The 19,497-nt window shown below is 40.5% G+C and overlaps 1 protein-coding gene across 2 annotated transcripts; it reads left to right on the top strand.

Moving 5' to 3' along the window:
• Positions 1 to 7,871: 7,871 nt before the first annotated feature.
• Positions 7,872 to 15,441, top strand: LOC123068286 (cold-responsive protein kinase 1). Of its 2 annotated transcripts, none has more exons than XM_044490818.1 (7): positions 7,872 to 8,739; positions 9,690 to 9,815; positions 11,445 to 11,572; positions 11,738 to 11,951; positions 12,582 to 12,813; positions 12,883 to 12,931; positions 14,974 to 15,441. In XM_044490818.1, exons 1-7 carry the CDS (start codon positions 7,980 to 7,982, stop codon positions 15,283 to 15,285), a joined length of 1,821 nt encoding a protein of 606 aa, XP_044346753.1. In that variant the 5' UTR covers positions 7,872 to 7,979; the 3' UTR covers positions 15,286 to 15,441. The 2 variants fall into 2 exon arrangements, with proteins under 2 accessions (XP_044346753.1, XP_044346752.1); XM_044490817.1 differs by having other exon boundaries at positions 7,873 to 8,739; positions 12,883 to 13,033.
• Positions 15,442 to 19,497: the final 4,056 nt, after the last annotated feature.

The following is a 19,497-nucleotide window of genomic DNA, read 5'->3' as shown; positions in this document are numbered from 1 at the left end:
TGTGAGTAGATCAATCTAAGTATCTTGTTAGTTGATCATTTTTTTTAACAGTGGCATGGCATCTTTTTTTATTTGTAGGGAAGGTTATCGTTTATGTTGAAAGGTTGTTTCAACGCGAAGATAAAAACAAAAAGGGTTTATGTTATATAAGGCCAAAGGTGGAAAATTTATCCAAATTTCTATTTCCATTAGCAAGATCAACTGGTCACGGTTTACTGATATATCAAATAGACGGTAAGATGTTACAGTTTTTTGTGGATTTTATAGTCTATTTTTTCATAATGTACTTTTAATGTATGTATAATATAATGTTAATTAATTTATTTAAAATTCATAGAGTTAAAAACTGATCTTATTTTTGAAAATTTAAATTTAACTTCAAAATTATTTCATTTAAAAATAGACAAATAAAAACTGAAATGATAGAAAAAAGGAAAACATGAAAGGATAAAAAGAAACCTAGACGAAAATATGGAAACCAAGAGAAGGAAATGAAAATAAATAAAGTAAAACACTAAAAAAGTAACATTGAAAGAAAAAACAGGAAACCCGTCCACAAATGGGATGTCCCATGTACGAATGCGTGTGGGCGATCCCACTGCTATACACTGACATGGAGAGCACACATGATAGATCTTTTATTTTGGGGGTTATATTCATGGCCATAAGCAAGGAATTACCCCTATAACTCACAATGATCCTAAAATGGGTTGGCCCGATAAGCTTTGATTTTTTATTACAGAAAAAAAGTTGACATTTAAAAAAAATCATGATTTGGTGATATTTAAAAATATGTTCGTGCATTCAAAAAATGATCACGAATTCTGGAAATATTCAAAAAATTAATAAGTGTTCAGGAATTTTACAAATGTTCATGGTTTTAAAAAAAATGTTCATGGATTGAAAGCATGTCATGAATTCTAAAAAATGTTTACTAATCTATTAATTATTCATGAAATTTTAAAAAGTTCACGGATTCTGAAATGTGTTTGGTATTTTCTGGAAAGTGTTCATGAATGTTTGAAAATTTTCATGAATTTAAAAACTGAAAACAGAAGAGTAAACCCCTAAGAAATCCCGGAAAAGAAAACCAGTTAAAAAAAGAGAAATACAGAATAAAATACAGAAAATAAAAACTGCTACATGGGCTGGTCAAGTAGCGTTTTGCCTGTGTGATATAGCGGCAATACGTTGTAAAATGCAATGAATATGATTTTCCTCTAGCCATAGTTTTCTTGAGAAATAACCATTTGCGAACACAGAGAGGGCAGCCAAGGTCCAACTTGCACAGTTGCATTGATTTGCTTGACACAATGGGCTTGCCCTCGCTTGGTGTTTGGTTTAGACTGCGTGGCCTCCTAAGCTACCGTGGGTCTGCTGATGTATTAGTTTACCTTTGTGTTTCACTATTAACCTTTTTTTGTTCATCACCTTTCATCTGGCGGAACCATCTGATGTCCGGATCAGTCTAGGAACCTTCTATGGCGAGTTCGGGTCGGTTTACGGCATGCTGCACTACGATGGGCTTGTAGTTCTTTCGACCGACACCAAGGTGTTTGTCTTCAACCCGGCCATACACGATGTACTCAAGTTGCTTTAGAATTTTTATGGACATAGGACATAATTTTAGGAATGGGCTATTTGCACATTCATGAAAATGTTTTTGCGTTTTGCCCACCGCTGCTTTCTTGCTGGCATCGCCCCCCAATACTGACGACCACCGCCGGTAGAGTCGACGTCTCCTGCCACGTGCCTGTCCTCCACCTCCCCCCTCCCCTCCTTGCCCAAGCCGCATCCTCCTCAAGCCACCACTGTCTTGACCATCCCCTAACCCGTCCTCTTCTCTCCGGCACCAATGACCCACCCACACCTGTCACCCCCCCCCCCCCCGGCTCATTAGTGACGTTGTGGCTAATCTCATTGTCCTTGTCTCCGGGTCGTTCCCGGCTTAGCCTCGATGGGCATGCCATGGCTCGGCCACCTGTCTACGCCTCAACGCAACACTTCGTCTTCTCCGTGTGAAATCAACCGATGCCTGGATTTTCTTTCATGCAACTTATAAAATACTTCTCCATCTCACACTACTAGGGAAAACCTTATACACAGAAGCTTACCAGTAGCGATGGTCAAAAAATATGCGCTACTACTATGTACCAGTAGGGCGCTGTGTACAAGATCGCTACTACTATGTAATTAGCAGTAGCGCGTTCCACGCAAAAATCGCTACTACTATAACTACCACACCGCTGCCGGCAGGCTAGGTATAGTAGTAGCGCTGGTATATGGACAACGCTACTGCTATTGGTCTTAGCAGTAGCGCTCGTCCTTGGAACGCGCTAATGCTATGTGGGACTTATACCCAGATTTTCCTCCCCCGCGCCCCGACCATCTTCTCTTCTTCCCCTCACTCCCTGCTGCCTCGCTCCTCCGCCGCCGCCACATTGCCGTCGCCACCGCATCGCCGCCGCCGTCCTCGGTATGCCCTCCTCCCTCCTCTCCATCCTCCTCCCACCGCGCCCTCCTCCCTCCTCCTCCGACTCGCTTAGGCAAAAGATTGAAAAAGTCTGTATTTGTCTATATGTGCCTTCGTCTATGTTACCCCTTCCTCGGAAAGAAGATTATTCGTTTAGTAAAAAAACGAGAATAAAAAATCAAAAAGATCTTAAGCAAGCCCTCGAGAGGGCTTAGTTGATCATGATTTATGTTTTCTCTTTCTTTTCCTTTTTGTTTGTTTTGAGAAAGATATCGTCCGATTCTCCTTCTATTGATTCTTTTCCGATCGAGATGTACGGATCCATGTGTCTACATACATAGATCCCCCTCCTCCCTCCTCCTCTCTCCTCCCTCCTCCTCTGGTCGCCTCCTTCTCCCACCGCCGTCCTCCCCCTCCTCCTCTCTCCTCCCTCCTCCTCCTCCCTCCTTCCACCCCCTCCTCCTCTTTCCTCCCTCCCCCCACCCCCTGCTCCCTCCTCCCCCCCTCATCTCTCCTGACTCTATTCTTGCATAGAGTAGAATTTCTTAGTAAATTAGTAAAAATTCAAACTAGCTAGGTTAACTTGGTTGGCTAGCTAGGTTAACTAGTTTAATTAGGTTAATTATCTAGGTTAACTAGCTAGGTTAACTAACTAGGTTATTTATAGTAATTTGCTTAATACAACTAGTTTATTTATGGCAAGTGCTTAATAGAATTAGTTTATTTATAGTAAGTGCTTAATAAAATTAGTTTATTTATAGTAAGTGGTTAATATATTTTGTTTATGCAGAAAACAAGTTTGCCCCTGCCTCATTTCCGTAGTTGTCCCAATCGTCGACCCCTTAAGACCTCTAGGTGAGAATAGCCAAATTATAATGTGTTGTAAATGTCGATGATGAAAATGCTAGTGCTATATACTCTAGGTGAGTAGTTGCCATGTCATTGATGGCGATGATGATGCATTCTGAATATAGAGGATGCCTTGGTGTTCTTGTTTGCAATGTGCCTCCGAGTGGCATATGTTTTGCCGGAATGTTGATTCGTTTCCCTCCCGGCAAATTTCAGGCGCTCGATATGTCTTGTCTTTAGCAAAGGTCAGGCAAAAAAATTTCATGAATTTTAGCATGACTTGTGCTACAATGTAGGGCATATCGAGTGCTTGTGATTTGCCAGAATGGGAATTCAATGATATTTCAGCAAAACATAGGGCATTTTTTCTATGTCATTGCTTGATATATGGAACGGGTTGACTTTAGGTCTGTTTCGGCTCCTTGTGTGTCTTTCAGTGAGGGAGAGTGTCCACCATATATATATATATTTGAGAGAGGAAGAATGCTGATTGTTGTCATGGGGGTCGCTTATCCTTCTTCTCTTTGTGCTAGACCTTTGTTACGCACTATGGGAAGAAGGAGTAGCGACCATCATCGACGGTCGAAACGGTGAGGGAGTGTCCACCATATATGAGAGAAGAAGAATGCCGACTGTTGTCGTGGGGGTCGCTTCTCTTTCTTTTCCTTGTGCTAGATATTTGTAATGCACTAGGGAAAGGAAGAGTAGCGACCATCACCGACGGTCGCAATATCAGATAGGGAGTGCCCACCATATACGTGAGATGAGAGTTTTAGAAGGAAGACTCAACCGACCTAAAGTCAACCCGTTGCATATTGAGTAATAGCGATCTGTGTGTTGAGTTTCCTGGTAGTTGCCTTCGGTCAATTTTTAATTAATGTTTCAACTATGAACATAGGATAAATGTCTGACAACGAAAAGGAATTCGGTATGTGCGAATATTGCAAAAATGAGCGCGGCCTGTGCGACAGGCCTCACCTAGTTGGTGGTAGGCACTTCAGCATCAAGTTGGATGACACATTCGAAGTGGATATAGTAAGTCACAACGACACGTCTTTTTTCATAATTAAGCATGACTTCTTCTTCTTTTGCTTCAACTTATAATTTTAATTTTTTACCATTCTACTAGCATATCCCTTGCCATGCAAGAATGTATGTCTTGGATAAGGTTGGTTTCAGTACTATGAAAACTATGCAGGTAAAAAAAGTTAACTTGAGGACCGGGCATGCTTATAGTTTTGCCGCAAAATTATACAATTCAGACACCTACACCCATTTTGAATGCAAACAATGGAGAGCACTATGCAAGGCTTATGCATTTGAGCCTGACATGCTTATCACCTTTGATATTCGTCTAGAAGATGACATTGCAGATAATATCGACATCTGGGTCAATGTGCAGACGCCTCCAGTTCTACCATTATATGAGTTTCTCAACCATAGTTATGTCTTGGATATTGTTTATTCAAAAATAGTTGACAACTAATTTCTATTGGCAACTTATTTCCATTCAAACAAACATATCCGGCGCTTGGTAGATATGACCTACTACTGTCCGGGGCTGAACTAAACTGTGAGGAGATAAGTCATTATATTTCATGGCTTGAGGATCTTCATACTGTCAAGACAAATTATTTTCCTAAACTTGAAAATCTTAGTACTCAGAACGTGCGACCAATAGTGTTCGTACTGAACCACGGTCACATCTATTTAGGAAAGTTGGTAAGATTTTTACTATTTGTCCTCAGTGCATCTTTTGCATACATTATTTTTTAAGCTAAACTTCATTGCTAAGTATGTTACTACGATGTTCTTCAACAGGGACTCCCGATGATAGTTGTGCCTCAGTGGATCGAGGCTAAAGGTCGCATGTCCATGGTTAGCATACGACCAAGACATCCTACATTGCACATGAGTGCTTTCAGGATTTCTAAAAGCGAGCAAGTCTTAATAGTCAAAGAATGGAACAAAATTGTGAAGGATAGCAGAGAAGTACTAGGGGGCAGCAATCAAAAGCGCAACCCACAATTAGGAGACATGTTCATCTGCATGCTCCAATATGATGAATCAGGAGTGCTACACATGTTCTATACTATTTTACCCGAGAGAGAGCAGCAGGAGTGATTAGCTAGCTAGAATGAGTGTTGGTGGTGATGACTATGATGATTATTATTAGCTAGTGTTGGTGGTGATTAACTATGACTATGATGATTAAATAGTGTTGGTGGTAATAACTATGATGAGTATTAGCTAGTGTTGTTGGTGATGATATGATGCAAGAGTTTTTATATTAATATGATGATGATGATGATGATGAGTACGTTATTATATTATTGGGTGAAAGAACCGTGGATTAATTTCAAGTGGATGGATCCTCAGTGATCAAGTTATAGATTATCGTGATAATCCATGACTTGGTCACTTAGGATCCATCCATTTGAAACTAATCCACGGTACTTTCACCTAGTGAAATAACTCATTATAATGTAAAAATAATCTCTAAATTGTACTCTATGAAAACTTGTATAAAGATGTATGAATATGACCTAAAATTAAAAAGAAATAGAATACGAAATAATAGTAGTAGCGCGGGCAGTGAGAAGCGCTACTAGTAATTACCAGTAGCGGCTGTTGCAGCATGCGCTACTACTAAGTAGATATAGCAATAGTGCGTGCCAACAAGCGCTATTGCTAACCTTTAGCTGTAGCGCCGTATCAGTAGCGCGGTTACTGCTAGGCTTTTTCCTAGTTTTTGCAAGCTAAAACTAGCTTGAAAGCTGTATTATATTATGAGATTAGGGAGTACCAAATGCGTATATTTCATGTTTGATGCGACAGTACCTTTAACTGATATCAGTGCCATAGATATATTATTTTCTTTCTGTGAACACCCCAAAATTATGACCGAAAAGTAGCCCTGTCACGACATTGAGATATGGCAAATAGACCCGTCTCTACAAGTTCTGACCGTTGATCTTACCCAAAAAACTTTCACCCCGTTTTATATATAAAGCAGACCAGCCACAAATCTCCATTGATCTTTACTCGTCGAAGTCATTCTCTGCTCCATCCATCGGCTAGCTGATGATTACCAGCGCAACTGTCGAGAACCTTATCGCCATCATGCCAACAGTGTCTAGAACCTTATCGCCAACATGGTACAGTGTCGCTGCAAACGTCCACTTACCCGGATAGGAGAAAGTTGGCCATTGAAGAAAGGGAAGGAGAGGTGTCGCTGTCAAGAAATATCAAGCTTTCTCTGATTTAATAGACAGGCACCCGCCCAGACCAAGGGTATACCACATGTCCAATCCAGTTGATGGCAAACAGAAGCGGCCGGAGCCTACAGTTTTGAGAGGAAGAAGCCATGGGAAGAGTGACAATTGACACGCCATTCCATTCTACACGGGTGAGTCTACTCCTCTCCCACTACATTACAATTTACAATGTCTCTTTCAGTTGCCGTATGCTAGCCGTCAACATGTGCACTTGGAATATCCGCGTCTCAGAGAGCAGCCTCCACGAGTGCGATGGGAAGGAAACTTCATCACACACCGTTCAATTAACGCCTTTTTTAAACATTTTAAAAAAATTACACCAAGGTCCCTAGACCATCGAACGACCACTGTCGTCGCCAAAACGAGTTGTCGACATGCCGCTGCCATCGCTCCCCTACAAGAGTTCTTTTTTTTGCTGGTGTAATCATTGTATTACTCAACAACATTGTCATTACAATCTGCGAGAGCTAGCTCTAGAGAATCTCGAGGGCTAGATCCAACTCAAGTCATTGTTCTACCCTCCAATCTAGCCGATTGTGAATACTTCCACGCCGACCAACCGCTAAGTTTGGTTGACTTTCTGGTGCTACAGAGGGTTCATCATCCGGCATAATTTGTGACTTTGCTATTTCTAAGTCACTGCTAATTAAGAATCATCCGATCTAGTTCTGTTAAATATATTCATGAGAATGAGAAACCAGTCCATAAAAAGTTTTAGTGGATTATACATCCGACTCCCCAACATCAGCAATCCAATATTCACATGATCTTTTTCATAACGGAAATCATTTACGAGATGTGATGAAGGTTTAAGGTAAAATTACATGATGGGAGGGACCCGTAATTAAACAAGATGATACCATGCGCGTTGCTGCGGGGATTCCTTGCAATGATTCTAATAAAAATTGGTTATATGGACATGAGTATTTGGATTTATAAATATATATGAACTAAAACTAAAAATACATAAATGTGATTAATATAATTAGGGATTGAGACGTCTACGCAGTACTACCTCTGCCATGGTTTGTTGCCCCCCTTAGTATTTTTGCCAAATTCTGATCATATATTTAACTAAGAAAATAATAACGTATGCCATCAAAAATTATATTGTTGGATTCGTTTTTGAATATAGGTTTTAGAGATACGTATTATTTTTGGTTACATGCGTTATCATTTTATTAGTTAAATTAAGATCAAAGCTAAGCATAAAATATGAAGGGGACCAATAAACGTAGAGCTTCCCTTAAGTTCCACATTTTTGTCCCATCAACTCCAACCAACTTACACTGCAACTTCCTACTCCTACTTGGCAATTCAATCAACCCAAAACCCAGCGTCCACGGCGATTTCTCGTCTCCTCTCCTCTGCTCTCGCCGATGCACCGCATGGCTCGCTTCCCGCTGTTGCCGGCTCTAGTGCTGGCGGTCACCTGCGCGTCGGTTCAGTGCACCGTCGCTGACCCGCAGGCTACGCAGCTCAACCTTGGATGCAGCCAGTACAACGCCACGCCCACGGCCGCCTTCCTCGCCGCCTTAAACTCCACCTTCGCCGAGCTCCGCGCCAACCTTTCCGACGGCAGCGGCTTCGCCACCGCAGCGGAGCCTCGCGCCGCCGCGCCGGCGTTCGCGTTGGCGCAGTGCCGCCCATACGTCACCGGGAGGGACTGCGTCGCCTGCTTCGACGCCGCTGCGGCGCGCATCCACGCCGCCTGCGGGGCCGCTAACGGCGGGCGCGCCATCCTCGATGGCTGCGTCATACGGTACGAGAGCGTGGCGTTCTTCGACCAATCCACCCTCCCTGGCAACACGCAGCGCTGCAACGGCTCCGCCGTGCCCGGCGCCGCTTTCGACGGCGCGGTGCAGGCGCTGATCAGCGACCTCGCGGCAGCCGTGCCTCGCTTCCCGCGGCTAGCTGCCGCGGCCGCAGGCGCCGGCGTGTACGCCATGGCGCAGTGTGTGGAGACGGTCCGGCAGGACGGCTGCGCGCAGTGCCTCGAGGTAGCTGCGAGCAACATTGACCGGTGCCCGCCCAATTCCGACGGCCGCGCAGTGGACGCCGGGTGCTTCATGAGGTACTCTGATAAGCCCTTCTTCCCAGCTAATGCGACCGCAGACCTGACGCCTTACTTGCACTCTGGTGAGTTCCTCCTGTGGCTACGACATCTTTGCTCTGATTTTTGTTTGATCAGACCCTGACCAAGTGTCGACCTGAAGTAGTGTTGTATTTCAAAATTGCTTTTTCTCAAACGATTCCCAAATCGTGGAATCTGCATAGAAGATCAATCAAATCTAAGAATTGACCTGCAACCACAGCAATGATTGTTGTGAGTACCGGTCAAGGGGCCCGGGCTCCTGTTGGAGTGATAATAATTCTGTGAACTAAATGATACCTCACACGTTGCTATAGGAATCGATTGCAATATATTTCAATTAGATTTGATTGTGTGGAATATAATATTTAGATTATTAACACATGAACCGAAATAAAAAATACATACGACCTATTATATAGTTGTAAAATATATATTTAATATAAGTAGAATAATAAAATAAAAAATAGTTTTCGATGCATGGTTATATGTGGTGGTGGGTCTTTTCCCGTTCATGGTTGCTTAGGATGGGGTTCTCCATCTTTTCTATGTGGCATCTACGTGGCAAATTGTCAAAGTTAGGCCAGTTCAACAAAGGACCAACCGAGTAGTCATAGTCAACAAGTCAAATGAAAAGGAGGAATACAAAGACAAAGTCAAGAGGAAGGCCCTAGTCCACCATGGGCTAGTGGACCATATTTACCTCTCTTACGTGTCTTGCATCACCTAATGGCCAATTCAACTTTAGTACCCTCGATCATATTTTTAAACGTTTGGAACCCAGTGTTTGGGGTTAGTTTGAATTTTAACATTCTCTATTTTGTCACAATGGTAAGACGTATTTAATTGCTTCAGGGAGCGTGTTTGGTTGAACTATGATGTCAATTGGATTGTTATAATATGTTCTACAAAAACAACAAACTCAATGATTTTCTTATGTTTCTAACTTAAAGTTCATCTTCAGATCAGAGCTCACAATTCATGATTTTTTTTACAGGAAAAGCAAGAGGGAAGAGGGCCATTGTAGGAGCAATTTTGGGAAGTCTGGCCTTCCTGTTGCTTCTAGGGTTATTAGCTTTGTTTTGGACCTGGCGGTCTATGAAGCTAAAGAAGCCACAAAGAGGTAAATGTTACGAAGTACATCACTTTCGAGAAGTTAATACTCTTTGGTTCTTGTCATTTTTTTTCAATGTGATCTTACGAATGCGCTCCAAGTCGATGTCATTAACTAGGCAAAAAAACTTCTTAATTAGTGGAACATGTTTTTTTCCTCGAGTTCAAAAAAAGTTGCTTCCATTTAGTCATCTTGACGGTAATGAAGTGATTATGTAAGTTCAATTGAATGAGATGCCTCAAGAGAACATCCACAGTGTCATGTCACAATTGTCGTGACTTGCCATGATGATGATGGCATACAATTCTGTCATTTCACAATCCGACATAGGCTCCTATTTCATCCATTGCACAGGACTCCCAAATTATGTAACAAGAGAGCAAGATGTTGACTTTTTCCACATATTTGACTATATTATCACAGTGTGGATTTTAGCTTTATTTCAATGACCATCAGCCATTTATTGATACCGGCATGAATGACACAATATCCATTGTTACTAGGTCACTATCATAATTTTTTCATAGTAGTAAGAATGCCTTTGATAAGTATGTAAACAATCCATATTGGTAACTGATAATTTTATAGAAGTCTATGAAAACAAAGTAAATTTACGATGTTTTTATCATATATTTTGGCACTGAATTTTGCAGAGGTAGAAGTAGACATGTTTGCATGAGTCATGGCCTCCATACAATTTCCACCTTGAAGTAACATAATGTCAAGAGAAGCGAAATGGCTCCATCAAGCATGCACACCCACGGAACAGTAAAATTGAAAAAAAATGTATTCCAATGTAAAAGGAACATGTAAATCTTTGAATTTTTTCATGGAAAGTAGCCATTTTGTCACACGAGGAAGTGAAAGTCGAGACATATAAAAAGGGAATTGGTATCGTACATGTGTGTGTGTGGGTGTTGGGGTCTGTATGTGTGGGTGTGAGCGATTGATTTCAGGGTTTACGTACTTAAGTATCTTCATCTTTCTCAAATTTTTTAACATATTTTCTGCTATAAAACGAGCACTTATCAAAATCATGCCAAAAAAAGGATTAATTTGCGCTAGAAATTTTTGATCATATTTCTAAAAGTTAGAAGCATAAAAACCAAACAGAGTATATATGTTTGAATATTTTGAAATATGAAATTTCGTTATTTTCAAACAGGGGTGCACCTCTCGCCACACCTTCAAATTATCCCATAATTTGTAGTTATATTGCGGAACTTTGATTCCTCTTGTATTTATATTTATTTTCCTTTTCTCTTAATTTTTTTAGGGATGCTCCTTTTGTATTCACCATGTCTTCATTTTTCTGTAATTTTTTTAGCGCTATTCAAAAGATATCAAGTGTTGATAGCTAGGGAAAGGTGGCATTTCTAAAATTATTTTTTAGACAGCCAGGTTACTCAAAAACTCCAGGATTTGCCTATTTTTATAAGGGCATAATATACTAAATGAATTAGCATTTGGCAAAGAACCATATGTATTAATTTTTTTGTATTTACAAGTGTAATTAGTTCCATTTTTTGACAACCCTTTTTTTGCATATTAAATTGTTTTAGAAAGGTAGTTGGAATATAAAATAAATTAATCTATATTTGATTGTTTCTATCCTCACCTGACTGTATCTTCTTTTAGGTGATATACTTGGAGCAACGGAACTGCAAGGTCCAACAAGTTTTAGCTATCACGATCTTAAGGCCGCAACCAATAATTTCAGTGAGAAAAGTAAAATTGGAGAAGGAGGTTTTGGAGATGTCTTTAAGGTATGGTGATCTTGAAATACTTAATCCACTATGAAGATTTGCAGACATAATGCAATTTTACATCACAGAAATAATAGAATAAGAACATCATGATACCAAGTCATTGTTTGTTGTTGTACTTTATTAGATTATTACATAAGTTTTTTAATTGTCAATTTCTAACAGGGTTTGCTGAAAAATGGGAAAATTGTGGCAGTAAAAAGGTTGATAGTAATGCAAACTAGAAGGGCCAAAGAAGATTTTGAAAGTGAGGTAAAGCTGATTAGCAATGTTCAACATCGAAATCTTGTCCGGCTTCTTGGTTGTTCTCGCAAGGGTTCCGAATGCCTCCTTGTTTATGAATATATGGCAAATAGTAGCCTTGACAAGTTCCTCTATGGTATGCTCTATTGATCCTTGCTCCTTCATCTACTTGGCTTGTTTTCCCACTCGTTGGACACATGGTCGGACCTCGGTGCACCCTAATATTTCGCAAACATTATTTATATCATGGCAAAAAAATAGGAAAACCCCAACATGAGCCAAAATTCATATGAAAATAAATTTTTGGTCCACCCTTGACCCAAAATTGTCGCTCTGCCAGGTTCGACATGTGAGAAAATATCTTATATGGACTGTGCCTATTATTCCCCACTTGATTGCTCTAGAAGGTCTCATCAATCTAGACTGAATCATACACTCACACCTCTATGCTAGACTAAAATAATCCCATGGTAGTTTTGTTTATGCAAAGGCAAATTTTAACATGCTCCCTCTGACCCCCTCTTTTTACATATGAGGTAAGAAGGTAAGAGTTAATCTGACCACTAATTAATGAATCAACGACACAGATCTATTATATACTCTTACCTCTCATGTGAAAAGAGGAGGTAAGACGGAGCATGTTAAAACTGCTCTTATGCAAAGGCAATTACACCCTTAATCTAGCAAATTGAGTTTATTAGTTTATGACAGTGCTGACCCGCATCTCTACGTGATGGTCTCACATGCACACTTTCTTGCATAATAGGTGAGAGACGTGGAACACTTAACTGGAAGCAGCGATTCAATATCATTGTTGGCATGGCTCGTGGCCTTGCGTATCTTCATGAAGAGTTCCATGTGTGTATCATACACCGTGACATTAAATCTAGTAATGTTCTTCTTGATGATGACTTCCAACCTAAGATTGCTGATTTTGGTTTGGCAAGGCTCCTACCTGATGATCATAGTCATCTCAGCACTAGATTTGCAGGAACATTGTAAGTTTGAACGTGCAAATAACATTGGTCACATTGCTTCTTTTCTAATTATATATTTCTACTGAGCAGGGGTTACACTGCTCCCGAGTATGCAATCCACGGGCAGCTATCAGAGAAGGTTGACACATATAGCTTTGGTATAGTCATTTTGGAAATTATAAGTGGTCGGAAAATCAATGATACAAGGGTCGAGGCTGAAACACAGTACCTACTTGAATCGGTATCCATCTTTATACTGAAAAGCCTCTCTTGGTTCCATATATTGCCCCATATGGCTTGCATATTTTACATAACCACTTCCTAATTTGGTGATATGAATTACTTGACTGGTTTTCATTATATGATTCAAGATTTAGCAAGTAATTGACAAAATTCTTGCTAAGTAAGCATCTACCTGTGTTTATATTGCTTTAGAATCATTCTTCACTAAGGGCATCTCCAACCTCGACTCGCAAATTCCTCAGGTATATGTCCATTTTTGTGTCCGAAAGTGGTCCACAGAAATGACACGAGAGAGAGCAATCCAGCACTAATTGTAAAGTATCCAGCTGGGAGGAGAAAAAGTAGATGGAGACCATGTATGTGGTGGAATATTTGTGGGTTGGGAGGAGAGAGAGAGAGGAGGAGGGGGGCCATGCATGTTCGTATATATGGGAGGAGAGAGAGAAGAGAGTGACCATGCATGTGATTGGTCAATTGCATGTCTAGACTCCGACAAAGCTCCCCTACTTTTGTCTCTAAAATACCGGAATTTGGACCGGACTGATACAAGTCCGCATTGGATTACAAAAGTGAACAAATATGTCCGGCCGAACATATACCGGTGTTTTGCGGGTCTCCCTTGGAGATGCCCTAAGATTAACTTCAATAGTTAGTTTTTTAAGGACATGATTTTTATAATATTTTTTGTTAAATGATGCTTTATTAACTCATAATATCTCACCAAGTGTTACGAGCACAACAAGCTTATATTCGGCCTCTGCATGACTATGATGCGCGCACATACACACACGTGCGCACGCGGGCGCGCACACAGATTTACACGTTGGCAAACATGCAAAGTCTATTAAGACCAGGCTACCTATGGAGAGGTTTGCACAAGACCACTCTAGAGACTATGCTGCCATTCATGTTGAGTAATAAAAAAAAAGTCCTTGGTTAGCCTCTCCAGTCACTTACACACCATCAAGTATGGAGGTCGGTGCTCATGTCATCGAAGAGTAGACCACGTAAAAGCCAATGCGTATACCGGTAGATAACCCGTAAGGAGAGGAGTTTTACCATTAAAAACAATTCATTTCTACATAGTCAGACTATGTGGTGAATACATGTTAGACATAGCTTGGATGGCTAATCATGTAGCGCACACGAACTACATTGAAAGAAGAGGTGTTTTATTGGCTTGCCTTCATGACTACAACAAATACTGCTTACCAGGCCAGTTGCGGCTAGTGTGGTTATCATGTATCAGGGTCACACCCTGACGTAGGCACCGCAAAAATATTTTAGTTTCAGTGGTACCTTCGACTTCTGAATCCTTTTGTTCTTTACGACTAACAAGTCTGAGTGAACACTTCTGTGGTATATAGAGTTAACCGAAAATCTAACATTCTAATGAAGATTCCAATGGTAAACCCCATGGCCTTGCGACGAATGGACTAATGACAACCTCCCCAACAGAGCACGCCATATTGCGAGGCATGAACCAAGTAGATCTCGTTTGAACGTCACATTAGGCACATACTTACTCAGTACTTGTGCAAGCGTATTATTTTTTGGCGGAAGGTGGCGTTTTCCAACCACTTCTTCTAGAAAAATGAAATTTCGCCTTGTCCCTAAGAGTAGCAAAAATTTGAAACGAAAGACGTGCTCTTTCACAGCCATCGGACAATCCTAAAAATGTGAGCGCCCAGATTTCTAATAGGTCAGGGAAAGGGCAATCGAGACAATATACTTATTGCACATCAGTATTTCCCAATCATCTTTCCTCAATAAGAAGCTTAAATAGGTATGCCTTTAATAGTTGATGAAGATGTGATCATTCTGTATAGGCATGATGATTGTATAGGCACACTTAATTTCTGTAGTGAGGTCTACTTATGTACGCACACCTGATGCTATATTAAGACATACATTTGATTACGCCCGTTGACTATATAGGCATGGAAGCTATATGAAAATGAGAACGTGATTAAGTTGGTGGATGGATCGTTAGATCATGAAGAATATATGCCAGAAGAGGTAAAAAGAATAATAGAGATAGCGCTTCTGTGCACGCAATCGGCTGTTGCTTCAAGGCCAACGATGTCAGAGGTAGTTGTGTTGTTGTTATCAAGAAATTCTCCAGAGATACTGCCCACAAGGCCAACTTTTATCGATTCAATAAGTAGAGTGAGAGGTGAAACATCCACGTCCAGTTCATCCTCTGCATCCAAGGCCACCGTCTCTATTTCACACTTATCAGCCAGGTAAATGGGTTTGTATTGTATATGACCGCATCTTTTTTTATGTGTGATTGTTAATGATTTGTAAATACAATCATGTATCTGTATTTTATATATAAACAAGGGGATGCTTATTTGTCAGGATACATGATATTTGAAATTCCCGTCTTGCTCATGCATGTTACAAGGTTGTGCTTCTTGCATGGCATTGCCCCATCTGAGACCATTCTTTGTGTCCCTCTAGTTTCAAAAAAATAAATTCGGTGTCTTATGTTGTATATGATTTCGTCGGCATTTTACCAATCAACTATTTACCTTGATGTTAAGCCATTCTAGCTAAGTTTTGTGAATTTGAATTCTGTATTGAGTTGCCGTTCTTTCTCTCTTTTTTGCGGGGGGGAGGGGGGGTTGTTTGTTGCAGTTCATATTATTGCGATTAGTGAAACAACTCTATAATCTCTAGTAGTTCTAGCACTATGCATAAACGAACACATTACCGTGAAGGAGAGAGTACTGAGTATCTGAATTCCATGTGGGTGTGACTGTGTTGGTACTGGGAGGCGATGTAGTTGTGCTACACTTCATGGAAATGCAAGAATGTGCTGGCTTTGATTTATAGGGAAGCTATGGTGATTAGGCATACGACAAATCTTCCTAATAATTAGAGCGGGATAGCTAGCGTACGGTGGTTTTCATCCAATAGTTTCCATTATGTTTAGGCCATTTTCAACAGTTTTAGTTGGTTTACTATGGTTTCTTTTTTTTGTATTCCCTTTTCTCTTTCTAATGGTTTATTTCATTCTTTTTCTTTCCTAGATTTTTTTTCCGCAATTTTCTGGTTCCACATGGTTTTCCTGATTTTTCGTTTCTTCTCCCCTTTTTATTTTTATAATTCATAAAATAATCATGAACATTGCTTAAATATTTCCAAATTTTTTCCTCTTTAATATTTATTTGATTTAACACTTGTGACTTATTTTAGGATTCCTTAAAACAATCAAAACTTTGTGAGTATTCAAAGAAAATCATGAATATTTTTAATTTTCTCTTAATTTTTTCCTTTGTGAAATAATTTACGTAGAAATTATAACCGAGTCCTAGTCGCATTTGGATTAAATTTTTATTCAAAGAACCAACTCAAAATAGGGCAAGGTGCTCAACCCAAGCAGGTGCTGTGGTGGTAACTATTGCGGCACTGGTTCAAAGAAAGTTCATCCCAAAATGAAAAGAGAGAAAACTCGTCCCAACCAAACCAATAGTGGGCTGGACTACTCAGTGAGGGAGCGTGTGTGTTACCTCAACTATTCTGCGTGTAGTGCATGGAATAGGAAGACTTTGGCCAGGACAATAGATATGACAGGAGCTCATGTGAGCAACTAGTCGAAGGTTACCCTTGCGGGATTCAACCAACGGACCCCTTTTTAGCGTGGAGTGCTCCAACGCTGCCATGCGCATGCTGGGCGGACATCAGTTTGGTTTTTCTTTGTTTTTTGGGGGTTTTTATGGGTTTGTTGGAAGAAAAAAAATCAGGATTTTAATTTGGGGTTTAACCCTAGTAGTGCTTCCGCGTGAAGCATAGTTGTGCTTCTCACGTGAAATCACAATTGTGCTTTTCTGAAAAGTGAAGCACATAGGTGTGCTTCTGCATGAAACATAGTTGTGCTTGTGCACGAAGCATATATGTGCTTCAGTGTGAAGCACAACCGTGTGCCCAAAAAAATAATGAAGACCACTTTCGTATGTTTTGAAGCACAATTTAGTAGAAAAATTTCTTTCAAAAAAGGTTTGTCGAAATATATCAACATCTGATCTAGTTTTGAAGATCTCGATGCGAGAAACACAATGGTGAAAATAATTCAAAATTTGGACGCACGATTCAAAAGATAAATCATTTTAAAAAATCAAATCCAAGAAAAAAGGCACAAACAAACAACCCACCAAAACTCTTTGGCTACAACAAGTGGCATGCGGCGGTGATCGACTTGTCATCACCAGAGAAGGTGGGAGTGATCTTTGCAAGGGGTATCCTCTAATTAGTGATTTTGCAGAGATTACTATTTATGGAAAATTGGTGTCGGTCTAGATGATGGGTCGGACCTGGAGTTGGGTTATGTTGATGTATTTCTTGGACATGTTGCTTCTACATGCCTTTTTTATTTTATTTCTGCATGCATGTAGTTTTTATTATATTTGGAATCCGAAGGAGTCCGACCTGATGAGTTAACTTATACGGTGGGTCGGTGGAAGTGGAACTTAATAGTTGTGCTTGTCTTGCACCCTTGAGAGATGGCTAATCAAACATATATGATAAAACTACAATCTACTTATAATTAAGCGAAAAAGAATTAAAACAAACCTCGGAATATACTATACTGTAATGTGATGATATACACATATTCTAATTGCGCAAATGAAAATGCCAGCTACTTATCGATTTGGTTGACCTTTTGGTTTGTAAATTTGTTAGGTCAGTTGGCTTGAAATCATATATAGTGTGCATGGTGTGAGTAGTGTTGGGAAACGTAGTATAAAACAAATAGAAAAATCCGTCCTACGAATCAAATCACAGGAGCACTATGAAGATGCAAAAGAGATTAGATTATATCGTTACCAACTAGAGTGCAATGGAAGGAGAGTTGGTGTAGATCGTTGGTGCATATTCCCGAGGATTAAACCTCCCAACCATGAGAATTATTTCCCTTGAAGAAAGATCGAACACACGACCTCTCTACCGGTATCCACCCATACGGAATTAACGATCCGACATGGCTTCACCATCTAGAGCTAATCAGTGTCAGAGTACAAGAATGTAGGAGTAGCAGCCTTGCGACATGGAGTAATTTGCAGCAGGGAGAGGGACGGTGTAGCAACGACACATAAAAAGATGTGTTCAAAGGGGCTGCCTCTCCCCTATTTTTATAACACCTAGGGGGAGATGGTCGACTTGGAGAGGAGGCAGCCCCAAGGGGTACGCCCCATCTAGGGCCGGCTGCCCCCAAGGAGGTGTGCCCCCCCTCTCCCAACCCTAGATGCACTGGGCTTACCCTCCAAAGCAATGGGGGCGCCCCCACTAATGGGCCTAGTGGCCCATGTAGGGCTGCCCCACTTGGGCCTGGCCAAATGGCAACCCCACGGCACCATACGAAATATTTCAAGAGGTTTCAGAAACTTTTGGAACCTTCCCACAACTTTCGGATGCATTCTAGGGTTACTCAGAACTTTTCCGGTTTTCTAGATTTCCTGGTTTTCTTCCAAAACCTTCCGTTTCTCTCTCCAAAACATTTTTTTCCTTATCCAAAACTCTTTCGGTGCAAACTACATAAGCTCCTACAGTTATAATACTCAACAAATCGATCGGTGACCCTTAAAAGTGTGATCTCGCAAGTTTGGTAAAGTATAGACATGATCGAAACTCCTTCCAGTCAATGATCAATAGCGGAACCGTGGACATCCATATTGACCCCCTATACCCACAATCATAATTATTAGGTGAACCTGTTGTTCCCGTGCTATTCCTTTTCCTTGGTGATACATTACAAAACCTGAGGAGAGGTCTATTGGCATCCCTATGAACCAACACTTATCACTATGCTAGTGATCCGCGTTATTAGTTTTGTTCTATTTTCTCATTCCCGTGTTCCGGCGTCCTCGTGAACAAGTCACGCTGTTTCTAAGAAGATGATAATTGATACTGTCACACGAAGAGGCCTCCAAGAATATCTTTCCATCGTCGGATGAGAAAATTTCACTCTTGAGCTATCAAGTACCTTATCATACTTTTTCGATGCACCTGTAAGTTGTCGTTATGATCTCCCTGTTACGGTTGACATTTTACGAACCCCAAAGTACAACATCTAGTATGAAGATCCTTGATACTATCATGGTCTAAGGAATCATCCATACGTTAGCATCTGTGTGTTTATACTATTAACCCGTGACGATATGATCTAATAGTATAACAGTCAATTGTGTCTGTTCAGCACAAGTGTTCTTCTAATAATGTGTCCTCAAAGTTCTCGGCATCCTCGTTACTTTAAATATGCCCACGATCAGGAAAACAACCCATCATGCAACACTTGAGCTAGCCTTAACGAGACTAGGAATATATTTATCGTTTATTATTCCACACATACATATACGTTTTCTTATGAGCCTAGTCCTTATTGCAGACTCGAGAACCGTTGCAATTATAGCACATAAAATAAACATTAATTACAAACTTGGAAATAAGTAATATCAT

This window comes from Triticum aestivum, chromosome 3B (assembly GCF_018294505.1).
Source record: "Triticum aestivum cultivar Chinese Spring chromosome 3B, IWGSC CS RefSeq v2.1, whole genome shotgun sequence".
Lineage (NCBI taxonomy): Eukaryota > Viridiplantae > Streptophyta > Magnoliopsida > Poales > Poaceae > Triticum > Triticum aestivum.
This window is presented reverse-complemented; position numbering and strand designations above follow the sequence as displayed.

Bases quoted from the DNA above. Each gene is read 5' to 3' on its own strand.
- LOC123068286 (XM_044490817.1), top strand. From the start codon at position 7,980: ATGCACCGCATGGCTCGCTTCCCGCTGTTGCCGGCTCTAGTGCTGGCG. The intron at 12,814-12,882 runs GTAAGTTTGAAC...TCTACTGAGCAG, and splicing joins ACTAGATTTGCAGGAACATT to GGGTTACACTGCTCCCGAGT. The intron at 13,034-14,973 runs GTATCCATCTTT...TTGACTATATAG, and splicing joins CACAGTACCTACTTGAATCG to GCATGGAAGCTATATGAAAA.